This window comes from Eptesicus fuscus, chromosome 14 (genome assembly GCF_027574615.1).
Source record: "Eptesicus fuscus isolate TK198812 chromosome 14, DD_ASM_mEF_20220401, whole genome shotgun sequence".
Classification (NCBI taxonomy): Eukaryota; Metazoa; Chordata; class Mammalia; order Chiroptera; family Vespertilionidae; genus Eptesicus; species Eptesicus fuscus.
In genome coordinates this window covers 52,987,269-53,011,125 of record NC_072486.1, presented here as the reverse complement: position 1 = coordinate 53,011,125, position 23,857 = coordinate 52,987,269, and the positions used below count along the sequence as shown (strand labels likewise).

The 23,857-nt window shown below is 47.3% G+C and overlaps 1 protein-coding gene and 1 long non-coding RNA gene across 3 annotated transcripts in view; one reads left to right on the top strand and one right to left on the bottom strand.

The window, feature by feature from the left end:
• Positions 1–23,857, top strand: part of TMEM178B (transmembrane protein 178B) — a 326,714-nt gene that overhangs the window by 109,254 nt on the left and 193,603 nt on the right. For both annotated transcript variants that reach the window (XM_054726389.1, XM_008150466.3), the window contains exon 2: positions 54–167. In XM_054726389.1, coding sequence (XP_054582364.1) covers positions 54–167 — 114 coding nt within the window. The remainder of the gene's footprint in view (positions 1–53; positions 168–23,857) is intronic.
• LOC129151444 (uncharacterized) lies at positions 10,187–11,567 on the bottom strand. Its single transcript, XR_008558124.1, has 3 exons — positions 11,464–11,567; positions 11,140–11,246; positions 10,187–10,533 (listed from the first exon to the last, which is right to left on the bottom strand). It is a non-coding gene; the product is annotated as an uncharacterized LOC129151444 (long non-coding RNA).

The following is a 23,857-nucleotide window of genomic DNA, read 5'->3' as shown; positions in this document are numbered from 1 at the left end:
CCCAAAATGATTGCTGTCTTATTAACATTTGGTTTCCTGTCTGTCTTTGCCAGGAGAAATTGAACGATGCACATACATCAAGTATCACTACTCCTCAGCCACCATCCCAAGGAACCTCACTTTCAACATCACGAAGACCATCCGCCAGGATGAGTGGCACGCCCTGCGTAAGTACACCTGTTTCCTTCTTTGACTGTGACCTTTGGAGGGCTCGGGGGCTTGAATGCCCACCAACAGCTTGGTCTGGACAGATGGATGTGCCTCCTTCCAAGGCCTGTGGACAATCTCAGCACATGAAAGCAGGTCCTCAAAGTGTCCATGTGTGTGGGTCAGAATTGCCTTGGTTGGTTTTGATTGTATTGTAGATCTGAGGAGTCTGCTTCTAAAATTAAGACAAAAACAAAAACAAACAAACAAGAAAAACCAACTAGTAGTTAGACACTGATCAGTGATCTTTCATCACTGGTAAGCATTTGAGATTTCACCTACCTGACCGAACCAACTCCTGGGATTTCATTCGAGCCTGGCTCCCAGTTGCTTGGAGTATTATTGTGGCAACCTGTTAATCCCTTGTGTCATCCTTTGCACAGGGTGAGGTTGCTGTTGGTTTCGGGCTGCATCACATTGGGAATTTGCATTCGCATGGGGTCACCAAAGATCTGGTCCTCTACTTACAAGTTTCTGTTTCCCTCAGAGTGATAGGCTTTGGGACCCTGGTTCTCATGCAATTGCTTAGCAAAGATCACCATGTCTGCTTCTATTGTTGGGGAATTTCTTGATCAGAGATCCTCAGAGACTTAAATTATGATGGAAGTGTGACTTAATGAGCAAACAGAGCTAGTTGGCTATTTTTACCTTTCTGTTCCATGGGGGATACCTGCTGTGTGTCATGAAAGCTCGCCCGCATTGCTGGCGGTTCTTCAGGTGAACACATCCTTACTCCTTAGTAAGCCTCATGCTGCCCTTGTTTCTTGTAATTTTTTTCCTATTCCAGCTTTTTTCACATGTCTCAAGGTTAAGATTCAGTTTACATTGCTATGTGAATGAGGGCCTTTTATTGTTTCTTGATAAAAAGGATGGTAAACTTTGATGAGGGCCAAAAACATCTTTCTTTTCCTTATTGCTGTTTGGTTATCTTTTGCATGCCTGGGCCTCCCAAGGTATATTTCACTTTTTGGATTGGCTTTAATCAAACAATTATAGTTTGGAGTGGGAGGTGAGAGAGACAAGTAGAAGGAAACAAAACAGATCAATCGTTCAGTGGTTTCAGGAAGAAGCTTGTGGCCAGGATGGTTGTTCCTACCTGCCACTGGCCTGAAATGATAGGGCAGGTGTCGGTGGATGGAAAGGCATTACCCAAACGGTTGTCCCTACAAGCTTTGTCATCATGAGAGGCACTAACCAGGACATGGGCCAGAGAGGTCATGTTCAAAGACTGTTCCTATGTGCTAGCCATTCAGTAAAGCATACCATATGCTATTTAATCCTAATGTGAGTGTTGCCTCAGAGAGTCTAATAATTGGGCTTATTAATTTCCTTTTTGGAGGTAGACATGTAAGGAGCCAACTTCATAAATACCTGACCATGACTGCTTATTTCTCACATTGCTTTGGTCTAGTGTAGTCGGCTATAGAAGCCTTAGAGGCTTAGAGGGATGTTCTGGATACACGATAGGCCTTGTTGAATAACCACTTAAATATAATTTAAGTCATAGGGGGCATAATGGAATATAAGGAGGAAGAAGTTATTGACATAACAGCTTCAATTCAAGTTCACTCAGTTCAACCAAAGTTGCTGTATGTCTTTAGGTACCGTCACGTAGTGGATACTGAGGCCGCAGCTTACATCTGGAGGTGAAGGGGGGTGGGGGAAGAGAGATACAGTCACACAGCAAGTGATTATGAGGCAATGCCATAATTACGATATAGTAAAATTGTTTCAAGCAATGCAGGTAGTTTGTGAAAGTTTTTCAGCCAGGAGGAGGATTATTTTAGTGTCAATTGCAGTCAGTTGCACAAATGCCCTTCAAGGGGAACCTGATAAAACTCTTCTGGCTGTCTATCCAGTAGACTTCTGGAATGCACATGGGTCGCTCATTACAGTACCACTGAAAATATGTTGCATGGCACCGGCGAAGGAGGGAGGAGGCTGATGCTAAGGTTCGTGGAATGTTCTTGAGCTTGATGTCTCCAGGGTCCTCATTCCCAAACTGTAGTGCCGGTGGGTTGGCAAAAACCAGATTGCAGCTTATGCTGTGAATTGAGGTGCTCACAGATCTATTTTTAACTGATCAAAACCATCTCTGCCATTGATATTTGTAAAGGTTTGGGGCACCGAATGTTGTTGAAGTGAAGGCTGTCGTTTGGTGTGAGACTCATCTGCCTCTTTCACTGAGTGGCCTAATGGGCTGTTGAGCAGGCAGAGAACATTTGCCATTCCTGACATCGATGACAGCTATTTTTAGCCAGAGGGCAGGTGAGCATCTGTCTCATCTGAAGTTGGTGCTACATATCATTGGCAAAGCTGGCATCCTGGGGACACACGGTATATGTCCATTCTAGTTTTCAAAGGTCAGATGGTGATGGCACATAAACCGCCTTGGAAATAAAGTAGAAACTATCAAAGATTAGCAAACTCCTAAGATCAAGCTCTGGAAATTAAAAACACACACAAAAACTCTAATTTACTTACTTGAAAGTCCTTTGCTCTTTAATTTTATTAGTGGGATCAAATACATTCATTTGACACTAAATTGGTTATTATTTTATAAGTTGACCATACTATCTTACATTCTATAGTTTTTCTCAGTAGATAATTTTTGCCAAAGTGAAGAATTTTGATTTTGTTTTCTGAAACAACTGGCAAATATTTTGGACTTTGGTTAAATTTAGGTTCTACATTTTTCATCAAGAATTTGCATGTGATCATCAACTGTTGATGAAGAAAACAATTTGCAATAGGAAAATGCACAATTTGGTTTAAAATTTATGCCAGTAGCTTTGGAACAGTCAGCCCCACCCATGGGAGGCATAACTATTTGGCCGTGAGCTCATTCACCTTATGGTCAGGTGACCAGCATGTGAAAGGCTTCAAATCCAAGTGCAAAGAGATAATAACCACCTTGGGATGTAAAGGCCAGGACACCACACGTGCATGTGAGAGTGTGTGCGTGTGTGTGTGCACGTGGTGGTCTCCGTGTATGAGGTCCGAATGCTGACTTGTCTGAGTGACGTGGTGACAAGCCTCTGGCTTTGGATTGGATGGTGATTGCTGGTGACATATTGTGTGTGCTGGTGCCGATTTGTCCTTGCACCCTGGCATGAGCTCCCTGAGAAAAGGCAGAACTCCTTCTGGAGTTGGGACCGGTGGCCTCAGTCCACCTTGGCCTGGCCGCCTGCCCAGGGCAGCCCACCTGCCTTCCTGCTGCCTCTCATTTGGTCCCAGTGACCTGAGCATTTGTCCAGCCTCTGTGCACTCCTGACCCAGATCCTCCCGCCACCTCCGAGCTGGAGCAGGGCAGGCGAGGGGTCACCAGGCCAGTGAGGACAGGATGGTGGCTTCAGGGGATGAGCTTGTCTAATGCCACTCTCTGGGTGGGTTTTCTGGTTCAGTGTTTTGAATATGACAGAATCAGATTAGCGGTGGTCAAGGGGAAGCAGGCTGGCATTGCGGCGGCATCTTACACGGCGGCATCTTACACGTAAGCTTTTCAGTGTGAGCTTGCAGGGCTTGTTTGGAGAATTCTGTGCCCTGTGCCACCCCCAAGAGCGCCTGAGGTCATCTGAATGGCTTGAGCTTTGCTCTCCCTGACACGGGTGTCCCTTTGACATGTCCTTTCAGCACAGCCAGGGGCCAGGGCACTGCCCAGTGGCAGGACAAGGGGAGATGGTGGGAAGGGAGCCTGGGTGCCCGTGACCAGGACTGAGCAGCCAGGAGTGGGAGGCAGCAGGGCCTGGGAAGCTGTCACTGAGAGGTGAGTGCTTCTGAAGGAGGAGCTGGCGTGGGTGGAGCTGGGCCTGGGCATGCACCAGGAGACATAGGAAGGCTGGCCTGGGTGCCCAATGGAAGGTGTGAGAAGGGTGGCCCTTTCTCACCGCCAGATCTCCCGATCTACTTGGCAGGACTCTGGGCAGCTGCCATGGAGGTTCCCTGGGTCAGAGCCCTGAGACTCTGTGCTGTGAGCTCAGGTTTTCTCATTCCGCTTGGCATCTTCAAGATGGAGGTTTCAGCTCACAGTTGATTGCCCCTGGCAGAGGGAATCAGGAGCTGGGACTCCACTTCCCTGCAATCAGATCTTCTTATCTTTCAAGAGGCTGAGAGCCAGGAAAGCTAGAGGGTTTTTTTTTTTTAAGCCTTCTTCTGTCAAGGCTGAGATTTCAGCTAATTAGATCGGATGGTCACAGGGCACATTTCCAGCTGGCCACCGAGGGAGAAAGAGAGATGACCTCCTCCCCCTCCTCCCTGCTCCCCACCCCTTCCTCCTGAGGGCACTCACACCACCCTAGTGGACACAAACACGCACTCACACAGTGGCCCTGGAAAGCTGAATCAGGAGAAATAAGACTAGAGGTTCAAGCGGGAGGGAGAAGACAAGGTAAGGGGCGGTGGGGAGAGAGGGAAGGAGATAGACAGACAGATGGAGGTGGAGACTGAGACTTTGGGGAGGAACAAGGACATTTCATGGACATGTGGCTGAGAGGGAGAAGAAATAAAAATCCAGACTGTCTTGCCTGATGCAGACATGTGGCTCTCTGTCCCCGAATCTTGTGACCACTCACAGTGGGGGCCTGTTGGTCAGCTCAGTCTTGGGGACCAGCTGCATGGTGAGAAGCTCAGCCTGTCCAGCTCTCTGGTGTGTATTTTGGTGGTCAAGTCCTACCTAGTCATTCCTCATCTGGCTTCTCTCACGGCCTCTTCCACAACCCCCCTCTTTCCAGAATTAGCGCATCCTGCCGCCGAACCCTAGTCTCCTGGAGCCATCTGTGACCCCCTCCAGCCACCCCAGGTACTGCCCACCTCAGGGCCCTGGGCTGCTTCTTGCCTCGCCCCATTGGCACTGGCCTTCTGGCCTTAGACTTAAGTATGCTCTTTGCTCAATGGCACTAGCCCTCTCCTTTCTCGATGGACTAGCCTGCATCTCCTGGACCAGCCTGCTCATCAACCCTCTGGAACTTCCTCCCATCTAGACCCCTGGCCTCCCAGCCCAAAAGTTGCCTGGACCCCTGGTCTCTCATTCTTCAGCCATCCCTGGTTATGACAAGATGAATGTGGCAGAGCACAGGGGTTGGGATGGAAAGAACATACATAATTATAACAGTGAAAACCACCTCTTCGCTCCTATCAGCTATAATGCTCCTTGGGGGCTGGGAGTGGCTTGGGGTTTCTTCCTAGGAGCCCAGTCCCCGTTGTTCTGGCTCCTTTGCAGGCCAGGTAACCCAGCTAGGGCTGCCCGTTGGGCCTCGGAAAAATCTGAGACCAGGACTCAGAATCCAGGCCTGTATTCCAGCGGACTCCCTCCAGCTATTTTTCTTTTTTTCTGTTTTTGGCTGATGTTATGTAAAACAGCCTAATGAGGTAAACATCCCAGACGTTGGAAGCTCAGGTCCCCTGCAGCGTCAGCCATTTTCCTTAGCCTGCAGCCGTGTCTGAGCGCAGCCAGCAAGGCCCTCACTGTGTGCAGTCTGTTGTGAGCCGCCTCTTGCTTGCAAGATGGGCAGCCATGGGGGTCATCCAGCATGAAGCCATCCCCGGAACTGAGAAAGCTTCGTAGCACAGAAACTCAACCAACAGAGCATCGCCATATGCCACTTGGTATTCTAAAGTCTTTGCCTTTTGCAATTATCCCACATCTTTCTGTCCCAACCCACCCTTGCAGAGGATGTTGTAAACCTTTCAGGAGGCCCACAGTCTGAGCCCACAGGCTGCCCCATGCCCGTTCTCCCAGAGCCCCAGAGGGGTTTCTGCAGCAAGCCAGGCAGAGAAGGCCATCCCCTAACGGAGTATTGCACCTAGACCTGCTTTTGCAGTGGGAACTCATGCCCGGACACTCCTTGCTTGTGTCAAAACTTATCTGTGCTCTGTCCCATCTGCTCAGGGGTCTGCCAGACAACAGCTTTACTAATTTGATGAGCTTGTTTGAGCTAAGATGTTAATGTCTTCTTGGGCTACCTTCCCTGATAGCATTTTTGTCGTTCAGGAGACCTAACTCAAAGGAATGACAGTGAGGTGATTAAAGGTTGTGTGGAGATACTTTAGCACATGCAGCTGTCCATCCCATCTACTTAGATGGCTGGCCTGGCCAGGGGTCAGTGATAGAAAAGAGGGGTTCTTAGGAGTAGGGAAGGGAGGAGGCCTGGAGTAGGGGTGGAGTGGGATAGGGTACAACCTTTTCTGTGAAAGACATCCATGTACTGAAACAAATCTGAGAACCACTGTGCGATGTAATTGCAGTCTTCAAGCCACAATTCATCGGAATGTGCGGGTCCAATTTCTATGCTGGGAATTGGTTGGAAGTGTGGCCTAGAGGCATTCTCTCAGCTTCTGCAGACTGGAAGTTGTTCTTTTCCCGCCAAGCATACTGATGAGGACACCACAAAGGAGAACTGGGCACAACCCCCTGGCATCCTTCATCCATTTGCTCATTTACTCATTCAGGATTCATGGGGTGCCTGTTCTGGGAGGAGCCCTGTGGTAGGTGCTGGAGGGGATATTAAAAGGTATTCTGCTTTCCAAATTGGATGATGTATTTCCAGGTGCCAACCAGGCAAGGGATCAAGCTGCTTGTTGCTTAATGTTTATTGACTACCCAGAGAGCGCAGGCTCATGCTGTTGACACGCACACATCACAGGTCCCGACCTGCACACAGAAATCAGCAAGGATTCATTGCAGGGGAAATGAAAAGCAAAATAGAGGACAAAACTACCATATCACAGAGGCATGGCCTGCTTTTCACAGCAAGGGAGAAGCAGGGATGGTCTACGATCTGCCTCTTCTTGTTCCTCTAGAGGGGGTCTGTCCCATCTTCAGATGCTGATTGTGGCAGGTGATTTGTCTTTCCAATAGGTAAGTCAGAGCTCATTGGCCCCGCAAGCCACACAGTGAGGGGTGGAACCAGGCCAGAAGCTGCGTGAGAGTTCCATTGGGCAGGGACAGCTCAGCAGCAGGGAATCTGAGTTGGATGTGAAACACAGATGTCTGGGCAGCAGACACTTGTCATCAGGCCGTGGGTCAGCAGGTGCTCCTTTGGGGCCTCAGGACTGCAGGGTTCAGGAAGGAGGAGGCTTGGCCAAAGGAATCTGGCATATTAGGGATTAGAATGAGAAATAGAGAACAGTGGCTATGAGAGAAACCGCGCTTTGAGGACTGGGGTACATGGGTCCGGGGTATTGTGCCCAAAACAAGGTGGGAGACCTTTTGAGTCAGAGCAGCAGTTTCAAATAGTGATCAGAATTGGTCCTGGGTGGTGGGGGTGAGGCCACTTCTGAGGATGGTGGTAGGACCATGGGGGTGGGGTGGGGAGAGACGTCTGGGAACCAGAATGACTTAACAGAAGAAGTCATCGGTTCTCTATTCTGTCGGAAAGGTCCTGTCAGAATCTAGAACAGAGCTACTCACAGTGGCCTATGGACCAGCAGCACCAGCAGCGGCTGGGAACTTGTCAGAAATGTAGGTTCTTGGGCACAGCCCAGACCTACTAGGTCAGACTCTCCGGAGCTGGGGCCCAGGCATCTGTGTGATTCTTAGCACATTAAAGGTAAAGGACTCTTGGTCTGGAGGGCGTTGGTGGTCAGAGACGGCTCAGAGGAGGGAGCCTGGGTGGGCTTGGCATGGGAGCCGGCAGATGAAATGTCATTGTGTTTAGCACAGCCTCCCACAGGACTTCTAAGTTGTGTCGTTGTGAAATGGACAGAGTGGGTCCGAGGCTGCCTGTCACTACTTGAGCCAAGTTAAGCAGAGACAGGGTTGAATCATATATGAGCGTTTATTTCAATAATGCCGCATGTTGGGAGAGCAGCAGGTCATCCTGTAAATTCTGCTCTCACCCCCCCCCCCCCACTTGCCAGTTGCTGATTATATACACACAAGGGAGAAGATAGCTACGTGCAACTGCAAGTGTAACAGGGAAAGGGGAGGGGAGGGTCTGCAGTCCAGCCTTCAGGAGCTCAAAGTCTGATAACGAGGTGGCTAATCTTCCATGATGTTACAAACAGCTCAGCCCCTTCCTGGGACTGGAGAATGGTCAGCGTTCCTGAGAAAAACTCCTGGAGGGGGTCAGGGTCTGGGCACAGCAACCAAATCAAAGCGTGTCCTGTCCTTGGTCTGTTCTCAAAATGTATTTCTTTTCTGAGTAATGGACACATCGAGGCATCTTATCTTTTTACAGCCTTGTTTCGTCCTCCAGTTTCCCAGGGCCTGTAAGAAAGCTGCTTAACTGTAGTTAGTAAGGTGAATAATGATTAAGCAACCATGGGTTTATTCTTGTTATGTGCCCTTCCCCACTATCAATTGGTCTGTTTCTGTTTGGTTATAGTGGTCATTTACTTTTCTTCCACGTTTCTTTTTGTTAATTGGGAAAAACAGTATGGAAGAGCAAAGATGTATTTCCTTTTGTTATTTTACATTTTATGTGTTATCTATGACCATCCTCCTAAATCCTCCGAATATCGAGTCTCGAATCACCATCTCATGTTTCTAACATCCTCCTTCATTCAGAAATAGCTTCAAGCTCCATAAGCCATGGGGCATTGGATAGAGTCCCAGCTCTGTCGCTCTCTAGGTGTATGGCCCTGGGCAAACTGAGTGTTTTGAACCCAGTAAACTCATCGAGCTAAAATGGAGGTAAATAATACCTGTCTTGAGAGTTATTATAAAATTTAAGTCAAATAAAATGATTCATGCAAAATCAGTTGGTGACTCTGTAAAGTCTGTACCAAGCAGTGGTAGGTGCTATTGCTGTTGGGACACGGAGCCGTGCCAGACACCGAGGTCCCCGTGGGAGCTGGAGGAAAGGCTCTGAAGTGACACGTCACGGACTCGGGGCTTTCCTATCCGACTCTGCAAGGCCTGTGTGGGCGAGTTTGCCTTGTGCGTGGCTGTACGTGTTGGTGGGCCTGTGGTGGGTTTGCTGTCTGCACAGGTGTGTGTGTGATGGGAGCTTCCATCAGGTGTTTATGGTGTGGGAGTAGAAAGTGGCTGAGAGTATTACTTGCTGAATGACAACAGTGTGGCATATTGTGAAAGGAGTCTCGGAACAGAAAGTCATCGGTGCTTGGCATCCTTGGTGGGTTAGCAGCGGCACGAGCGGCCCTCTCATTTATCAGTTGCGTCCAATAAGAGTGCAGTGTAGACAATAACACGGGCTCTAAAAGAAGATTTATACACCCAGTATCTAAACAGTAACATTTTCAGAGCTTTGAGCATAAACACACTCTGAGTACATTTGTATTGAAATTGTTGAGGGGAGTATGGAAACGACTGTGTCCTTCTCCTAACTGCTGTAGCCCAGCCCTGCCTTACAGGAAGGCTGTGATTTCCAAAATGTGCTATGATCAGATCCCCTCTCCTGTTTCCGAAATGAAAACACATATCCCCAAAGATACTGTGAGATATTCCGGGGACTAGGGAAAGGAGGGTCCAGGAAGAACATGGGAGATGCTGTTTGGGACAAGGGGAGGCAGTGGAGGTGATAATCCCATTCTCAGGGAAGGAGTGCGCCTTATTTCCACTTCAGTGCTCATGGGGATGCTGGCTGAGGTCCTGGATTCTGCCATTCTGTGTTTCAGCTACGAAGGACCAAGAGTTGCAGGGAGATAGGTTAGCCTTGAAGCTTGGGAGCCATCAGTTGGTTGAGAGGGGGCTGCAGCTCAGCCTGGCCTGAGTCCCTTAGGAACTGCTCCATAGCCATGACCATGGGGCAAAGATGGAACTTAGTCCTGACAAGGGTGGTGTTCCAGGGAAGTAGGCTCTGAAGTGCCACGTCCATGGAGTGGGCAGAAGGCAAGAGCCAGACCCAAAGTGCAGGTAAGGTGGAGTGAGTAGGGTCACCTGGAGAGACCACAGAACACTGCTAAGGCCATTGACTCTGCCGCTGCTCCAGTTATGAGGACTCGCAGTGTTGGCTGCCGAGAGGAATGCCAGATTTCTCTGTTCATGACTAAGCAGAAAGGCTGCATGAGTTGCTTAGGTTTAAGGACATTCTGTTGGGTACTGTTTGAGTGATGGAGTTACTGGGTTGAGCACACGGGGCACATGGTAAGGGCCTTTTGAGATGATTCTTGGAGCTGATGTTCTCTGCCATCTGCACCTTCTTTGTCTTTCCCTGAGAGCTGACTCTGGCTTGAGCTTGGAAGTCATTGTGGGCTAAGAGGCCTGCATGGTGCTGGGTCATAAAGTACTTGTCCATGGAGTTGAGCCTTGCTCATGCAGAACTGGAATTCACTGTGTGGGGGTGAGAGGTAGAGCCAAGCCTTAGCCAATAATAGCATTATTTATCTTGCTTCACATTCCATGCTTCTCTGTCTCAGGAACCTTTCCTGGAAGGTTGGTATAGGATACAATGCAAACATTCTTAGAGTCTTTACAATTCAACATTCCAGCCAGCACCATCCAACAGAACTTTCTGTAATGATGGAAATGATCTATAAATCTGCATTTCCCAATATTATAGCCATGAGCAACATATGACTATTGAGCTTAAAAAAAAAGATACTTATTTTTATTGATTTCAGAGAAGAAGGGAGAGGGAAAGAAAGATAGAAACATCAGTGATTAGAATAATTGATCGGCTGCCTCCTGCATGTCCCCTACTTGGGGATCGAGCCCACAGTCCTGGGGAGGTGCCCTGACCTGGAATTGAACTGTGACCTCAGGAGTCGATGCTCAACCACTATGGCACACTGGCTGGGTGACTATTGCACTTTAGAAATATCACTAGATTGAATGCCTAATACAATTTAAATCATTGCAGGTAGCCAATGGCTATCATATTGGGCAGAGCAGTTCTGAACAAATACTCCTCAAATTTTTTTATATAGATTTTATTTCCAAATCACAAACTGTCGATTATGAACATTTATACATTGAAAACAAAACCAGATACGTTATCTATGTGCTCCAGCCATTTAGGGTCTCGTCATTACCTGTGCCTACTGTGGGCCAGGCTGCCGCAGGTCCGGTTCCCTGGGGAGTCGACTCTCAGAGAGAGTTGAGCAGGAGGAGGTTTATGGAGTGCCCTTAGAATTCACACCTGTGGCAAGGAAGGACAGAAGCAGGTTAGACAGGGGAAGCCAAGCTCTGATGCTGGCCTGCGACACCCCTTGGAGCGCTCTGGTCCCACGTGGCCCACCAGAGGTTCCTGATTGGCCCAGATAGCCAGGCCTCACCCTCCCATACTAGCTACTTCTTGGATGTGGGCCATCAGAAGAGAGGTGCCTGGTGTCTGAGCCATCCCGGTAGGGGCTGACCCTGAAGGCTGACAGCCCTCCCAGAACTAGGGCATCAAGTCCTTCCATGAAGGGGTCTGGGCAGTGCCAGTGCCCACCAGGGCAGGCATTTGACTGAGTGACACTTTGAGGCGGCCAGTGAGGTGACTAAGACTCAGACATTAAGACCTCACCCAAAGCTACAGCCAGTAAGAGACAGAGGCGGAACTAGAACCCAAGCCTTTGTGACAGCAATGTTCGTGCTCTTTCCTCACCCCAAGGAGCCCCACCTATACCTTATGACAGTGGTCGCCAACCTTTCGGACCTCACGGACCACCGGTTGTGACCGCTGTCTTATGAGACAGTCCTAGTCACTCTTTTCTCCCCTCTCTGTCTGTTTCCCCAGATATGCTATATTTTCATTACCCCAAAGAATGGCCCCTTCATTCTCCACCCCTCCCCACCGCCAGCCTCTCACTCTCCACCCATTATCTCAAGTAAATGAAGACCCCCCCTCCCCTTAAGAGCAACTGTGCTAGCTACCCACCTCCATCCAAGAGCTCTGCTATTCAAAAGAAATGAGAGAAAGCTATTTATTTTCCTCTTCTCTGTTTTTTTTTCTTCATTTAATTACTGGTATCACAACAGGATTTTTTTTTCTATTGCTTTTCATTGCAAATGTGTAGTATTTTGTCCACATTATGAGTTAAATAGGCTTTTGTGGACTAGCCTAGAAACCCAATCACCATTTATAACAGACACAGCTTCTCTGGAAATGGGTTCTGAATTCTAAAGAACTGACTTACAAATGAGGTTTTAGAATGAAATTCATTTCAAAGCTGGAGACTGTCTTTCAACTTTTAGGCAAGTTTGCCTCTGAATGTTCTCGCTGCATCCCCTCCTCCTACATCTGTTGTTCTTCAGCTGGATCCCCCGAATCAGGCACCCTCAGCGGGGTGAAAGCTCAGACTCCCCCATCCCTTATTCTCAGCCCATAACCAGCTGCTGGTACAAAATTAATTAATGCCCCATGATGTGTGCTGTGTATGCTTATCTGAAATTCAGAAACCCAACCAAGAGACTTCGAGCATCCTTGGTGCGAGTTATCGTTCTGTCTCAGGCCCCACCTCTCAGTTCACGTTGGCAAAATGAGACTAATTATATAACATTTCCCAAGGCTCTCTGCTTGGGCACCTGGCACCAAATTAGAATGAGCAGTCAGAAGTGTGTGTGTGTGTGTGTGTGTGTGTGACCTTCTGAGGCTGAGAGGCTGGATGTGGGGTGACACCACATGGGACCTACGTCAGCAATCGTTTTCCACACCCCATTCCACCGGCTCACTCCTGGAGCTTCTAGACGTTGCACAGTTGCCAGGGAAACAGGGAAAAGGAATTGTAGGAAAGCTACCTCCTCCCCAAGCTCCTGGGCACATCCTCCTGGGGGTGTGGGTGAAGGAGAAGGAAGGGAAGGATCCTTCAGGCTGTGAGTGGGGGAGAAATGTGACACTGAGCCAGAATTTCCCTCCCTTCCCCCCTCCTCCCTTCCTTCAGTCTGGCTTTGTCTGAGTGTCACATCAGCTCTCTGTTCTGCTGCCTCCCCATATCCCGCCCCCCCCCCCCCCGCCACCCCCACTTCTGCACGTTGCGGTTGCCGTGGGGCCTACCTCAAAGGATCTTCTCATTTCCCGGAAGTAAAAATGACTTCTCCACACCTCCACTCTCAAAAAGAGCAGGGACCTCTGGTTTATGGTTAAGGTTTGAAATCCAGCTGTTCAGCTTGGCAGAGCGACAGCAATGTGCAACTAAAAAAATGACTAACTTGGCTCCATTTCCTCATTAAATTGAAGGAGAAGGGCTGGGATCCTGGTTTGCAGTTCTTTGGCACTCTGGGTAACAAGGAGATGTCTTTGGTGTTCTTGGACTGACCCGGCAGGATCTTCATTCCCGGTGTTGACTGAGGGCCTGCATGTGCACCGCATCTGAACTAGGCTGTGGAGGAGAGGCCTTCAGAGCACACAGAGCAGACACATCAGCTGGAGGCTGCAGGGGCCAGCGCTACAGGACGTGAGCAAACAGCATGTTATTAGCAACGTCCAGAGGAGGAAGAGACTGTGTCAGCCCAGGCTATCGGGGCAGGAATAGTGGCCTATGAAATGGGCCTAACGGACTTCATTTATTCAAGTTATTGAGTTCCTACCATTTACCAGGAACTATTGTAGGGACTAGATGAAGGAGGCAGCAATTCTTGCCCTCATGGAGCTTGCATTCTGCTGTAATGATAGTTACCACCTATTGAATGCTTAACTTGGGCCAGCAGCTGCACTATATCCTGAGGTGCATCATTTCACTTACACCCTGCTGCCCTACGAGGAACATACTATTATTATCTCTCTCTCACTGATGAGGAAACTGAGGCTTAGAGGTTAAATAACTCACCATAGAGCCACATGGTGTGAGCGTTATGGCTTTATGATACCTCAGGAAATTCACCTGCCAGCCACGCATGGTGTGGATGGAGCTAGGCGGAGTCTGGACTCTGAGGAGCCCTCTGTGATGTTCCAGGCCTGAGGTCGGTGGCTGGGCCTGGCCTCTCAGCCGTGGTTACGTGAGACCTGAGAAAACCTGGAGCTGAGGCCACCTGCTAAGTGGGTGTGCTTTGGGGGCGGACTGGTTTCTGGAGTGAGTGGACAGGGTCTGAAGGAGCTAATGCTAACGCACTTCCTATGGAGCGTGGGGCTGTCCTGAGGCCCATCAATACTAACTGTGGGCATGACATGTGGGAAAGTACGCGTTCCTTAAAGTGTGGGGAAGAATGACTATATTTTGTTGAATTTACATACATTTTTCTTTCCGTACGTAGAAATAAGGTATATTCATTACATTCAAGTGCTAATTCAATTCAGCATCTAATGAATGCCTGAACCATATATCTCCTTGGCCTTCAAGTCTCAAGGCTAACAACTATTTTCATTCTGTTATTAAACAAGACCACTTTGATCATGCCATTAATCTGTGAAAATTAGTTTTCAAATGTATGCTACACTTAAATAAATTTAAACATACCAGGCTCTTCAAAATTTTTCCCGAGGATAACATTGTCAATTGCAACAGGATTCGCAAATTCACTAATTACTCTTGAACTCAGATTTAAGAAGAGAGTAGATTTTCTTCTCTCTTTGGATATTTAAACTGGATTCTCACCTGGGGATCATGACGGGGTGGGAAATCAATGAGAGAGTAGCTATCACTTACCCTCAGAAGAGGGGTTCTTCTGCCTTACCCGGCTGGAGCTGTGAATAATTCAACGCGATCCCAGGCTCCCTTTTCCTTTCTTGAGGTTGAGCGTATTAAAATTGCATGGCCAGAGGACACATGGGAGGAAATGGTTGGTGCCTCCACATCAGCTGTCAGAACCTCCAACAGTCTCATAACACCCTCAGCTCTCGTTCTGGGGACACTGAGCTGCCATCAGCTGGGAATGGCCAATGGGTGAATGAAGTGTCTCCCCTACGTGTGGTAGTTTTCCTCCTTTCCCTCGCAGCCATGGACATGGAAAGCTGTCTTAATGCTCGTTATTGATCATCTTAGTCATCATTGTCGGCCTGATCATTAAGTATTTATAGTTTACTGTGCACAGGGTAAGTGCTGAACAGACGGGGCACCGTTTTAGAAGCTTTCCAAGACGATCTAATTCATCTCCTTCAGTGACTGGAATCTCCAGAGAATGCATCTAAACTAAAGAGTCAATTGATTATAGTCAGTACTATGTCGTGTTTTGTGTGTGTGTGTGTCGGGGGGGGGGGGGGGGGGGGAGGGGAAGTTGAGGGTTTTAAAAAATAATTTTTGAAAAATGTTCTGGTTCTTTTGAAACACTTTTTTCATGGGTCACTGTATAAAGTTTCTAAGACCAGCTTGGATTCAACGTGGAAGCTGAAAATGGTGGGAACCAAATGAGACCTAAAACCCCACGGACTCAGGTCAAGCTATTTGAGTTGTCAGGGAGACTGAAACCCAACATTAACTCAGGCTAATCTGAAAGGAGGGAGGAAATCTGAGACAGGCATTGTCACCAGGTGCCATTCTAGACAGCAAGCATTTGGCTCCTGAATGTGGGCAAATCCTTTAAGTCTATGGTAGTAATCCTTCCATCTAAACACCCAGCCCATTCCCAGTTCCTTTTTCTTCTTCATCAGATTAAGATTTTATCCTCCTCCTAGTTTTTTTTTTTATCACTTAATTTCATTTCTTCTGATTATCAAATTAAAATGTCACTATAGAAAATTTTGACAGAAAAGTATAAAAGAACAGAGAAATATCTTCCAAAATTTCACCACCAAGAGACAAATTACTGCTGTGCCTTATATCTTTTTGCATTTCTATCGATGGTATATAAATCATACTTTATATATAATGTTGTATCCCATATTTTATTTATAATTATAAGCATTTCCTCTTGTCATCAAAACTCTTAATAAACATAATTTTAATGGTATCAGAATATTCTACCCTGCAGATATACATAATTTACTTAATCTTTCTTCTGATGTTAATCGTTTATGTTGTGCTAGTTTGACATTGTTATGATAATGTTGTAATGATAATCCTTGTGCATAAATCTTGACCATAGTTTTGATGATTTAATAAATTCCTAGAATGGGGTCATTAGCTCAAAAGACACATACTTTTTAAAAGTTCTTGATATATAATGAAAAATTGTGTTCCTGTAAGGTTGAGCCAGTTTATCTACATTGAAAATTCTTTTTGCACTTAGGTAGGAGAAAGGTTGAATTTGAAGAAATGGTTATTAGCCATTGTATTTCTCCCTTTTCACATTCTCGCTTCATTTGCTTTGCCTTTACTTTCTAATTACCTTACTTTTCCCCATCCCAAATAAATTAATCCATCTTCAGAATGTGTGCCTCTTGGCCAGTTCTCCTGTCTGGCCTCCCTTCCCTGTTCCCCCTATTTAATCATTTGTTCCCTTTTTTTTATGATCCCGCTCAGGGCTAAAGAGGTTGACAACTCTTGGATTAGAGGCACCAAGCCCTAACCGCTGTTCAGAAAAATGAAGCTCAGTGGCTACTTAAAGGGGTTCAGGAGCATTTGGGATTTTATGGCTCTTGGAGTGGTTAATACTTTGGGAAACTCCAAGAGGAATGAGACATTGTCCTGTTTGCATTTGTGTCTCTAGCGCCTAGAACGGAGCTGGCCCACCAGAGAAGGCAGGGTCCCTGCCTGATACATCTCTGATGAATGAACAGACAAAGCCTCGCCTAGGTTCCAGATTCTTCTCAGGGATTGGCTCTCCTGACCCACTGCTCTATCACTGAGCTCAAGGAAGAACAACAGGGCTGCCAAGAAAATTTGAAATTAATTTGCATTTTGCGATTTGTACAAAAATGTAATTAGATTTCTTCTCCAGAGGTAATCCATTAATGCAATCGATGATTGTAGTTACTCAGTATGTAACCTTAAAAAATTGCTGATGTCTCATTAAAAACAAACACTTGCTTAGTAAAATAATTCTGCACCCAGTACCAGCCATTTCTCTGTGTTTTGTTGTTTTTTGTTTGTAGGAGACACTGTGTCCCTTCTGCAGCATCCCTGGTTAGAGATAGAAGGCAGGACTGCTGCCCGGAGGCGGAAGGGCCCTCTCGGTGGCCACACCCGCAGGGCGGAGAGCTGGTGCTCTCGGTGGGCAGCAGAGTGGCCATGCTCTCACCATCAGGCAGTCCTCCCACAGCTGGCCAGGCGGTGCTTCAGACAGTCAGCCACATGATCTAGCCAGCATTGCTTTTCCCATGCAACTTAACTCTTAGTTGAAAGAAAAGTGTAGGAATTAAGTGCTAATGAACTCATGGAAAGTTAGGGGATCAACTTCCTCCTTCCTCCTCCTATAACTTCCTTTCTTTTTTTTTTTTTTTTTCTTTTTTTTTTTTTTTAATATATTTTATTGATTTTTCACAGAGAGGAAGGGAGAGGGATAGAGAGTTAGAAACATCGATGAGAGAGAAACATCGATCAGCTGCCTCCTGCACACCCCCTACTGGGGATGTGCCCGCAACCAAGGTACATGCCCTTGACCGGAATCGAACCTGGGACCCTTGAGTCCGCAGGCCGACGCTCTATCCACTGAGCCAAACCGGCCAGGGCTAACTTCCTTTCTTTTTTCTCCTGCCAGAAGGCTTTCCCTGATTCAGTGCCATTCCTGGGTCTCCAGCCGACCTACCTTCACAGCAGGCATGCCTGTGCCCATCAGGGGCCCTGCTCCAAGGCCCTTGGAGACCCAGAGGTGAGGCTGCCAGCCGGGGAGCAAGAGGCTGGTAATGGAGCCATCACCACCTGGTTGAGAAAAGCTAGAGATCGATCATCAGAGCACTACTGGGAGCCGCCCTCTCAGTCACCAGGGGGGAATAGACGATGGCAGTTCCATTAGCTGGAAAGTTCTGTAACTCGGAGCAGATGGAGGGAGAGTGTATTGATTGGCATGTGGTAATCTTGGAGGAGAGTCTTATCAATTCTGAGATTCAGAATCAATCTCCCATCCTCCTCTTTCCAAGGGGGTTCGGTGCCACTCCTGTCAATGTCACTGTCAGCACACTTTATTTTGTATGAACATTTTTATTTCGCTGCAGTGTTGTCCACCCCAGGGCAAAGGACATGTCTCATTCACCTTTCAATCCCAGTGCTGGTCTGATATCTGGCAAATAGTAGGCATGAAAACCATTGCTTTAATGAAAAGAAGTGAAAGAGTGTGAGACTGGAGGTGCTGGGTGCAGGTTAGCTTGAAGCATGATGGATCTGGCTCCGAGAATTGAAGGTAGAATTTATTGCTCTCAGCGGGGCGAGCTTTGTCCTGAGGAAGAATTTTCTCCTTTTTCCATATTAACCCTGGAAACCTTTCTCCAATTGTGAGTCCTCCATAGCCCTCCCTCTGTTTGGGGCTGGTCCTTCTCAGGGTTCCTGTGCATCTCAGCACAGACGGCGTTGAGAGCTAGATTGGGGGTGTTAGAACGTTCATGTCGCACTGGGGTGTGTGTTCTGTCAGGGAAGAGTCTTCTCATGCAGATACTTCTGGGAGCTCAGAGTTTGGGAAGCCTGGGTCACTTGACTTGAGGCTGTGCTAGTCAAAAGGATGTTGAGTTGTATGTACGCCTGTGAATGCTCCACCAAAAAGTACTTCTCTCGTTTGAAAAGTCACCTGGTTCAGGTTCTCTACCTTCATTGTCCCTGTCACATGAAATAGTCCCCAGGGCAGAGATTCCAAATTGTGGTCCCAGGGACACCAGCACCAGAATCACCTGAGAGGGCTTGCCAAACCGCGGATTCTTGTTCTGCCAGTTCAAACTCTGAAGATATGACTGCATGCTCGCTGAAGTTGGGTAGCTCCTGCCTAGAGCTGGGGAGTGGGTCTGCCTAGGAGCAGTGGCCCTAAAAGATGGCACCCTTCCATAGCCTGCCCGCCTTTTGTTGGTCCATGTGATACAGAAAGCCCGTGACACGCGTTGTTGAGGTTAAAACGTGAATACGGTGCTGCCTCTGTCCTCTTTTGCTTAAAATGTAAGGTCTATGATCATACATAATTCACTTCAACAAAGGGCACCCTGGGGCAAATGAAATGCCATAGAGCAGTGATGGGCAACCTTTTGAGCTTGGTGTGTCAAACTTCGCCGAAAAACTGAGCATAACTCGGGTAGTGTGTCACTTTGAGGAAAAAACATTATTTCGGAAATGTTTCATCCTCAGGAGCAGCAAATGTTTTATCCTCGGCATGCGGCCGCGGCCGCGTGTCATCAGAAATGGCTATGCGTGTCAGTGCTGACACGCGTGTCATAGGTTCGCCATCACTGCCATAGAGAGTGGGGAGGAGGCGAGGTCATCTTACTGAGGGTAGGATAATCTGGTGAGACTTTTGGGGAAGGGAGGACTCAAAGAGGACCTGGAAGAGCAGATAGGACTTCTTAGGCAGATAAGGGGAAACAATGTTTGCTAGACTGATTCTGGAGTAGAATCCTAGAGAGGAGGAGGGTGGTGGGAGGTCTGAGCACGTGGCTACAGTGGAGAATGCCCGAGACTTTGTGATGGGGGAAGAGATTGAAGTAGGGGTGAAACCTGGGTACATCAAGGCTCTCTTCTCTTTGTCCAGGGTCACCTTGAAACAGGTTCCAGCAGGATCAGCTGCGATCACATCCTCTAGGTATAACACCTGGTCCAGGGGTTCGCATGACCCACACTTGGTTGATAAAATCCTTATTCCTTTTGTGTCATCGTACACCTCAGGCCCTCAAAGTTGTCTGTGCCATCTGCACTCTGTTTTGTGGGGCAGAGCCATGCCTGGGTGAGAGAGCAGAGAACAGACAGAGAAGAGAAACAGTGTGGTCGTTTCTGCATTGTCTATGCGGCTGGGACAGCCGTGGGAGGTGAATGATCCAGAACACTGGGTGATACCAAAGGCATTTATATTTGGCTTTGAATTGCACGGCGTGATTGCTGGCAGCTTTCCCTTCCTAATTAGGCCAACATTCAAATGAGCTGGCACTCCCCGAACACATACCACCAAATTCCAAGGGCATGTAAAAGAAATCTCATCCATTTTTATTTTGATATTAAGGATTTCCATTAACACTAGTTAGAATGTTCTGCAATACCAGCACGAAGAGATCCCCATCATAATGGTTTCCATGGCAAATGGCCTCCCGGTTGCACATCTTCATTTGTGATTGATTTTTCATGAAGCTGGGAATAGCCTCTACCAAATTCAGAATTGCCCAATAAAGGCTTCTGATTTATTGTGGTAAGGAACGTGTTGCTACATTAATAATAGTTTCCTGGTGGGTGTAGAACGCTTGCAGAAGAATGATTTCTGCGCTGTGCCGCAGTGTACACAGTAGGCTGGGAAAAGCCGTTCACAGGTCTAATTCCCTTTCTGAACTTTAGTTTCCAGTAAAGAACAGTCACATGTAAATTATGGAATGTACTCTAAGCCCATATGTAGACAGAATAGAATTTATAACCATCAATAAAAGCATCCATCTTTAACTTATGAATCTCATCATGGAATTTTATAGCTAGAAGTGATGTGTGAGATCATCTAATCAAGCTTTTATCATTTTAGTGATGAATCCGAGAGAAAGTTAAGGATCTTGAGGAAGTTGTACTAAACGTGTGTTTGCAGGACACAGGCCAGCTGAGGATAAAAAAAAGTGGATTGGTTATCAAACCAAACCAAACCCCACACTCTCTGAGGATCATGCTAGGTGGATGATGTGTATCTCAGGGACCATACTTCCCAGAATCTGTGATGGAGATGGGTACTCCTACTCATTCCTTAACAAGTAGTATTCACTGACCCCTAAGAAATTGCCAGGCCCCTTTGAGGTGCTTTCTCCCCTGGGCACTCCATGCTTTTCTGCTGGCTTCAGGCCTGTCGTGGACCCCACCCAGCCTTCCAGGTCCTAGTGGGTGATGCTCCCTAAGTTTGTCTGCTGATTGGTTTTCTAATGAGAGCAAGCAGAACGGCATGAGAGGGAGTTTTTCTCTGTCCAGTCACCAGCAAGAGTGGAACTGGATGAGAGTGAAAGAAACACCAGAGCTGCGGGGAGGTTCTCTGAATCCAACTTCTCTGGGATGTAAGCCAAGCAAACACCCAATCCCAGAGGTCCCTGTGCGGGTTGGAAGGACAGGAGAAGGGAGCTCTCATCTCAGGAAGAGTGTGTAGTGGGGGTGGGGGCACGGGGAGAGGAAATGGAAAGGTTCCCTGGCATCTCTGGCTAACCCACTTCCAAATTTGAGACGTTACAGAGGTTCGGGGAAGGGGAGCAGGCAAAGGGAAAGGTGGGAGAGAGAGGTGTGGAGTGTGTGGTGGTGGTGGTGGGTTATCACATCCCCAGGGAGGAGTCACAAAGGTCCTGAGCATTGCTTCTTTCTTCCCTTTGCACAGAGACAAAAGCGTGGTGGGCAGGCAGGCGCTGGGCATCGTGTTGGTGCCCTGCACACATGCTGGAAGAAAGTAACAACAGAGCCAAGCCAACTGCCTGCAGCGCACATCCCCAACATGTATAAGACCATTCGAAAGGGACTGTCTTTGTCCCTGCTCTGCTGGCTTCAGGCCTGTCATGGACCTCACTCAGCCTTCCAGGTCCTCACGTGAGGAGCCAGGATGAAGTCATCCAGAGTTAGGGAAGGCGGGGAAAGAAACTGGTTAGAAATGCCTCAAGAACGGGAGTAGCAATGGGAAAACTATTAGAGTAGATAAAATAGATAAATATTTATCTGATGCCCTGATGAGGGAAAGATAGATAAACACGAAAGAAAAGACTGATAGGTTTGTCTACATCCAAATGAAGAACTGTGCCCACCACAGATTAATAAAAATTAAATGGCAAAGAAACTGGGAAGATGCTTGCAATGAACACGATAAACAAAAAGCAACTTTCTTGATATCTGGGGGCACCCTGACAGGCTCAGAGCCCAATGAATAAATGCATGAAGGATGTGAACAGGTTACACAAGGGAATGCTGCATTTCTGATAAACATGGAAAGTGTTCAGTTTCATCAAGTAATCTGAGATGCAGATTCATATGTTAATAACATATCTTTTTTTTTTCTAACAAAATTGGAGAATGTTCATTCATCGTTGGTGTGTTGGTGGAAGATTAAACCGATATGGGCTTACTTGAAATAAATTTGGTCTTATTTATCAAAAATCTTAGCATATTCATACCCTTAGAATAAGTAATTTCATTGAAGGGCCTTTATCCTAAGGAAACAATCTGAAATATGCAGACATTTTTCTATTCAAATTGCTCACTAAAAACTGGTAACGATCTTAATGCTCAAAAGTGGGGGTCAGAGTTTAAATAAATTCTGGTTCAGTCATATGTAGAGGATACAGTAACCATTAAATGGGATGTTTGTGCAGAATTTTTGGAGACATGAAGCTATGTTTGCATATTGATTGGTAACTGAGAAAAGCAGAATGTAAAATGATATGTAGATGTTCTTTCCAATTAGAATGATATAAGGAAATACAGACATGTGTGCAAGGAAAAGGGCTGTGCGGAAATAAACCAAAATGGTAAGCATGGTGTTGGTCTCCAGCTGGTGGGATTAGGAATGATTATTTTTGAGTTTCTTTTTCTTGGATTGACACCTAAAAGTGTGTGTGATTCATTGAAGTAAAATTCCAATGGCTACAAACCACATACTTTGTTTGGAAAGGAAGGACGAGAGGAGGTAATGAGCAGGGGGTGGGATGATGTCGTTGGAGGAACATGCAGCTCGGGAGCTGAGTTAGCAAGGTGTGTTGCTGTCCCCAGGGTCGGAGCCCAGGGAGTGGGGTGGCTTGTAGATGGAGGTCAGTCCTAACCTTAAGCCCAGGAAAAGACCTCAGTTCGAATTGGAAAGGCCCTACTTCTCTATGGGGGCGAAGGAAGCAGCTCAGTGGTGGTCAGTGTTATAACCTCCAGGGTTTTGGGAAAAGGCCACCAGGGGCCCCTGGAAGACTGTCTTGAGTTCTCACCTGGTCTGACTTAAGGTGGTGCAGTAAAAGGCCATACTTGTGATGTATTTAAGTGTGTGAAACCTGCACCCCAAGATGCTCTGTGCTGTAGAAAAAGATACCCGTGCTGTTGAACTAAAGTATCAGGCTAGGGAGGTAACATTTCAGATAAACACAGAAAACACGCAAAGACCAGGCACCCAGAAGAGCCATCTCTGGGAGAAAAATCACTCCTCTTCGTGATGGAAGCAGTAGGTGAATCTAGGCAGGTTGCAGGAGAAAGGCAGCTGGGCAGTCCCCTGCCTGGCGGTGCCTTTTCTAAGTTGCTGACCTGGTCACTGTGTGCTGGTCTAGGCCTGTGTTCCCACACAGCCGTCCTGAGACCAACAGAGCACATGCTGCCCGGAGTCTGTGTGGTGAGGGGGGTGCCGTTTGTGGTCAAGGAACACAATGAAATTAACTCCCCCCTTGGAATAGCTGAAGCCACATCTCTGGACTTACTAACAAAGGGTTCTGACTCAGAGAGAAAACCAGCCCCACGGGCTAGCTCTTCGGTGTCAGGATTTCTTTGTCCAAGGAAGCAGAGACTGACAAACGTTTCACAATCACGACGGAGAGAGCCTGTGGAGCTGGTAGGAGCTTGGTTTTTGTGTGTAGCTGACCCAAATATCCTGACTTTCTTCCTGGGCCCAATTGCATGGCCATAGGTGTGCACAAATGTGTGTGCGTACAGTACAATTTTGCTATAATGTTTCCTTCAAATCTGGGGATATCTTAGTTGGGTTCGTTGGGAAGCAGACTATCTTAGCAGTTCAGGCTTCTAGAACAAAAATACCATTGACTAGGTGGCTTATACAACAGATATTTATTTTCTCACAGTTCTGGAGGCTGGAAGTCCAAGATCAAGGTGCCTGCAAGTCCTTTCAGACAAGTGC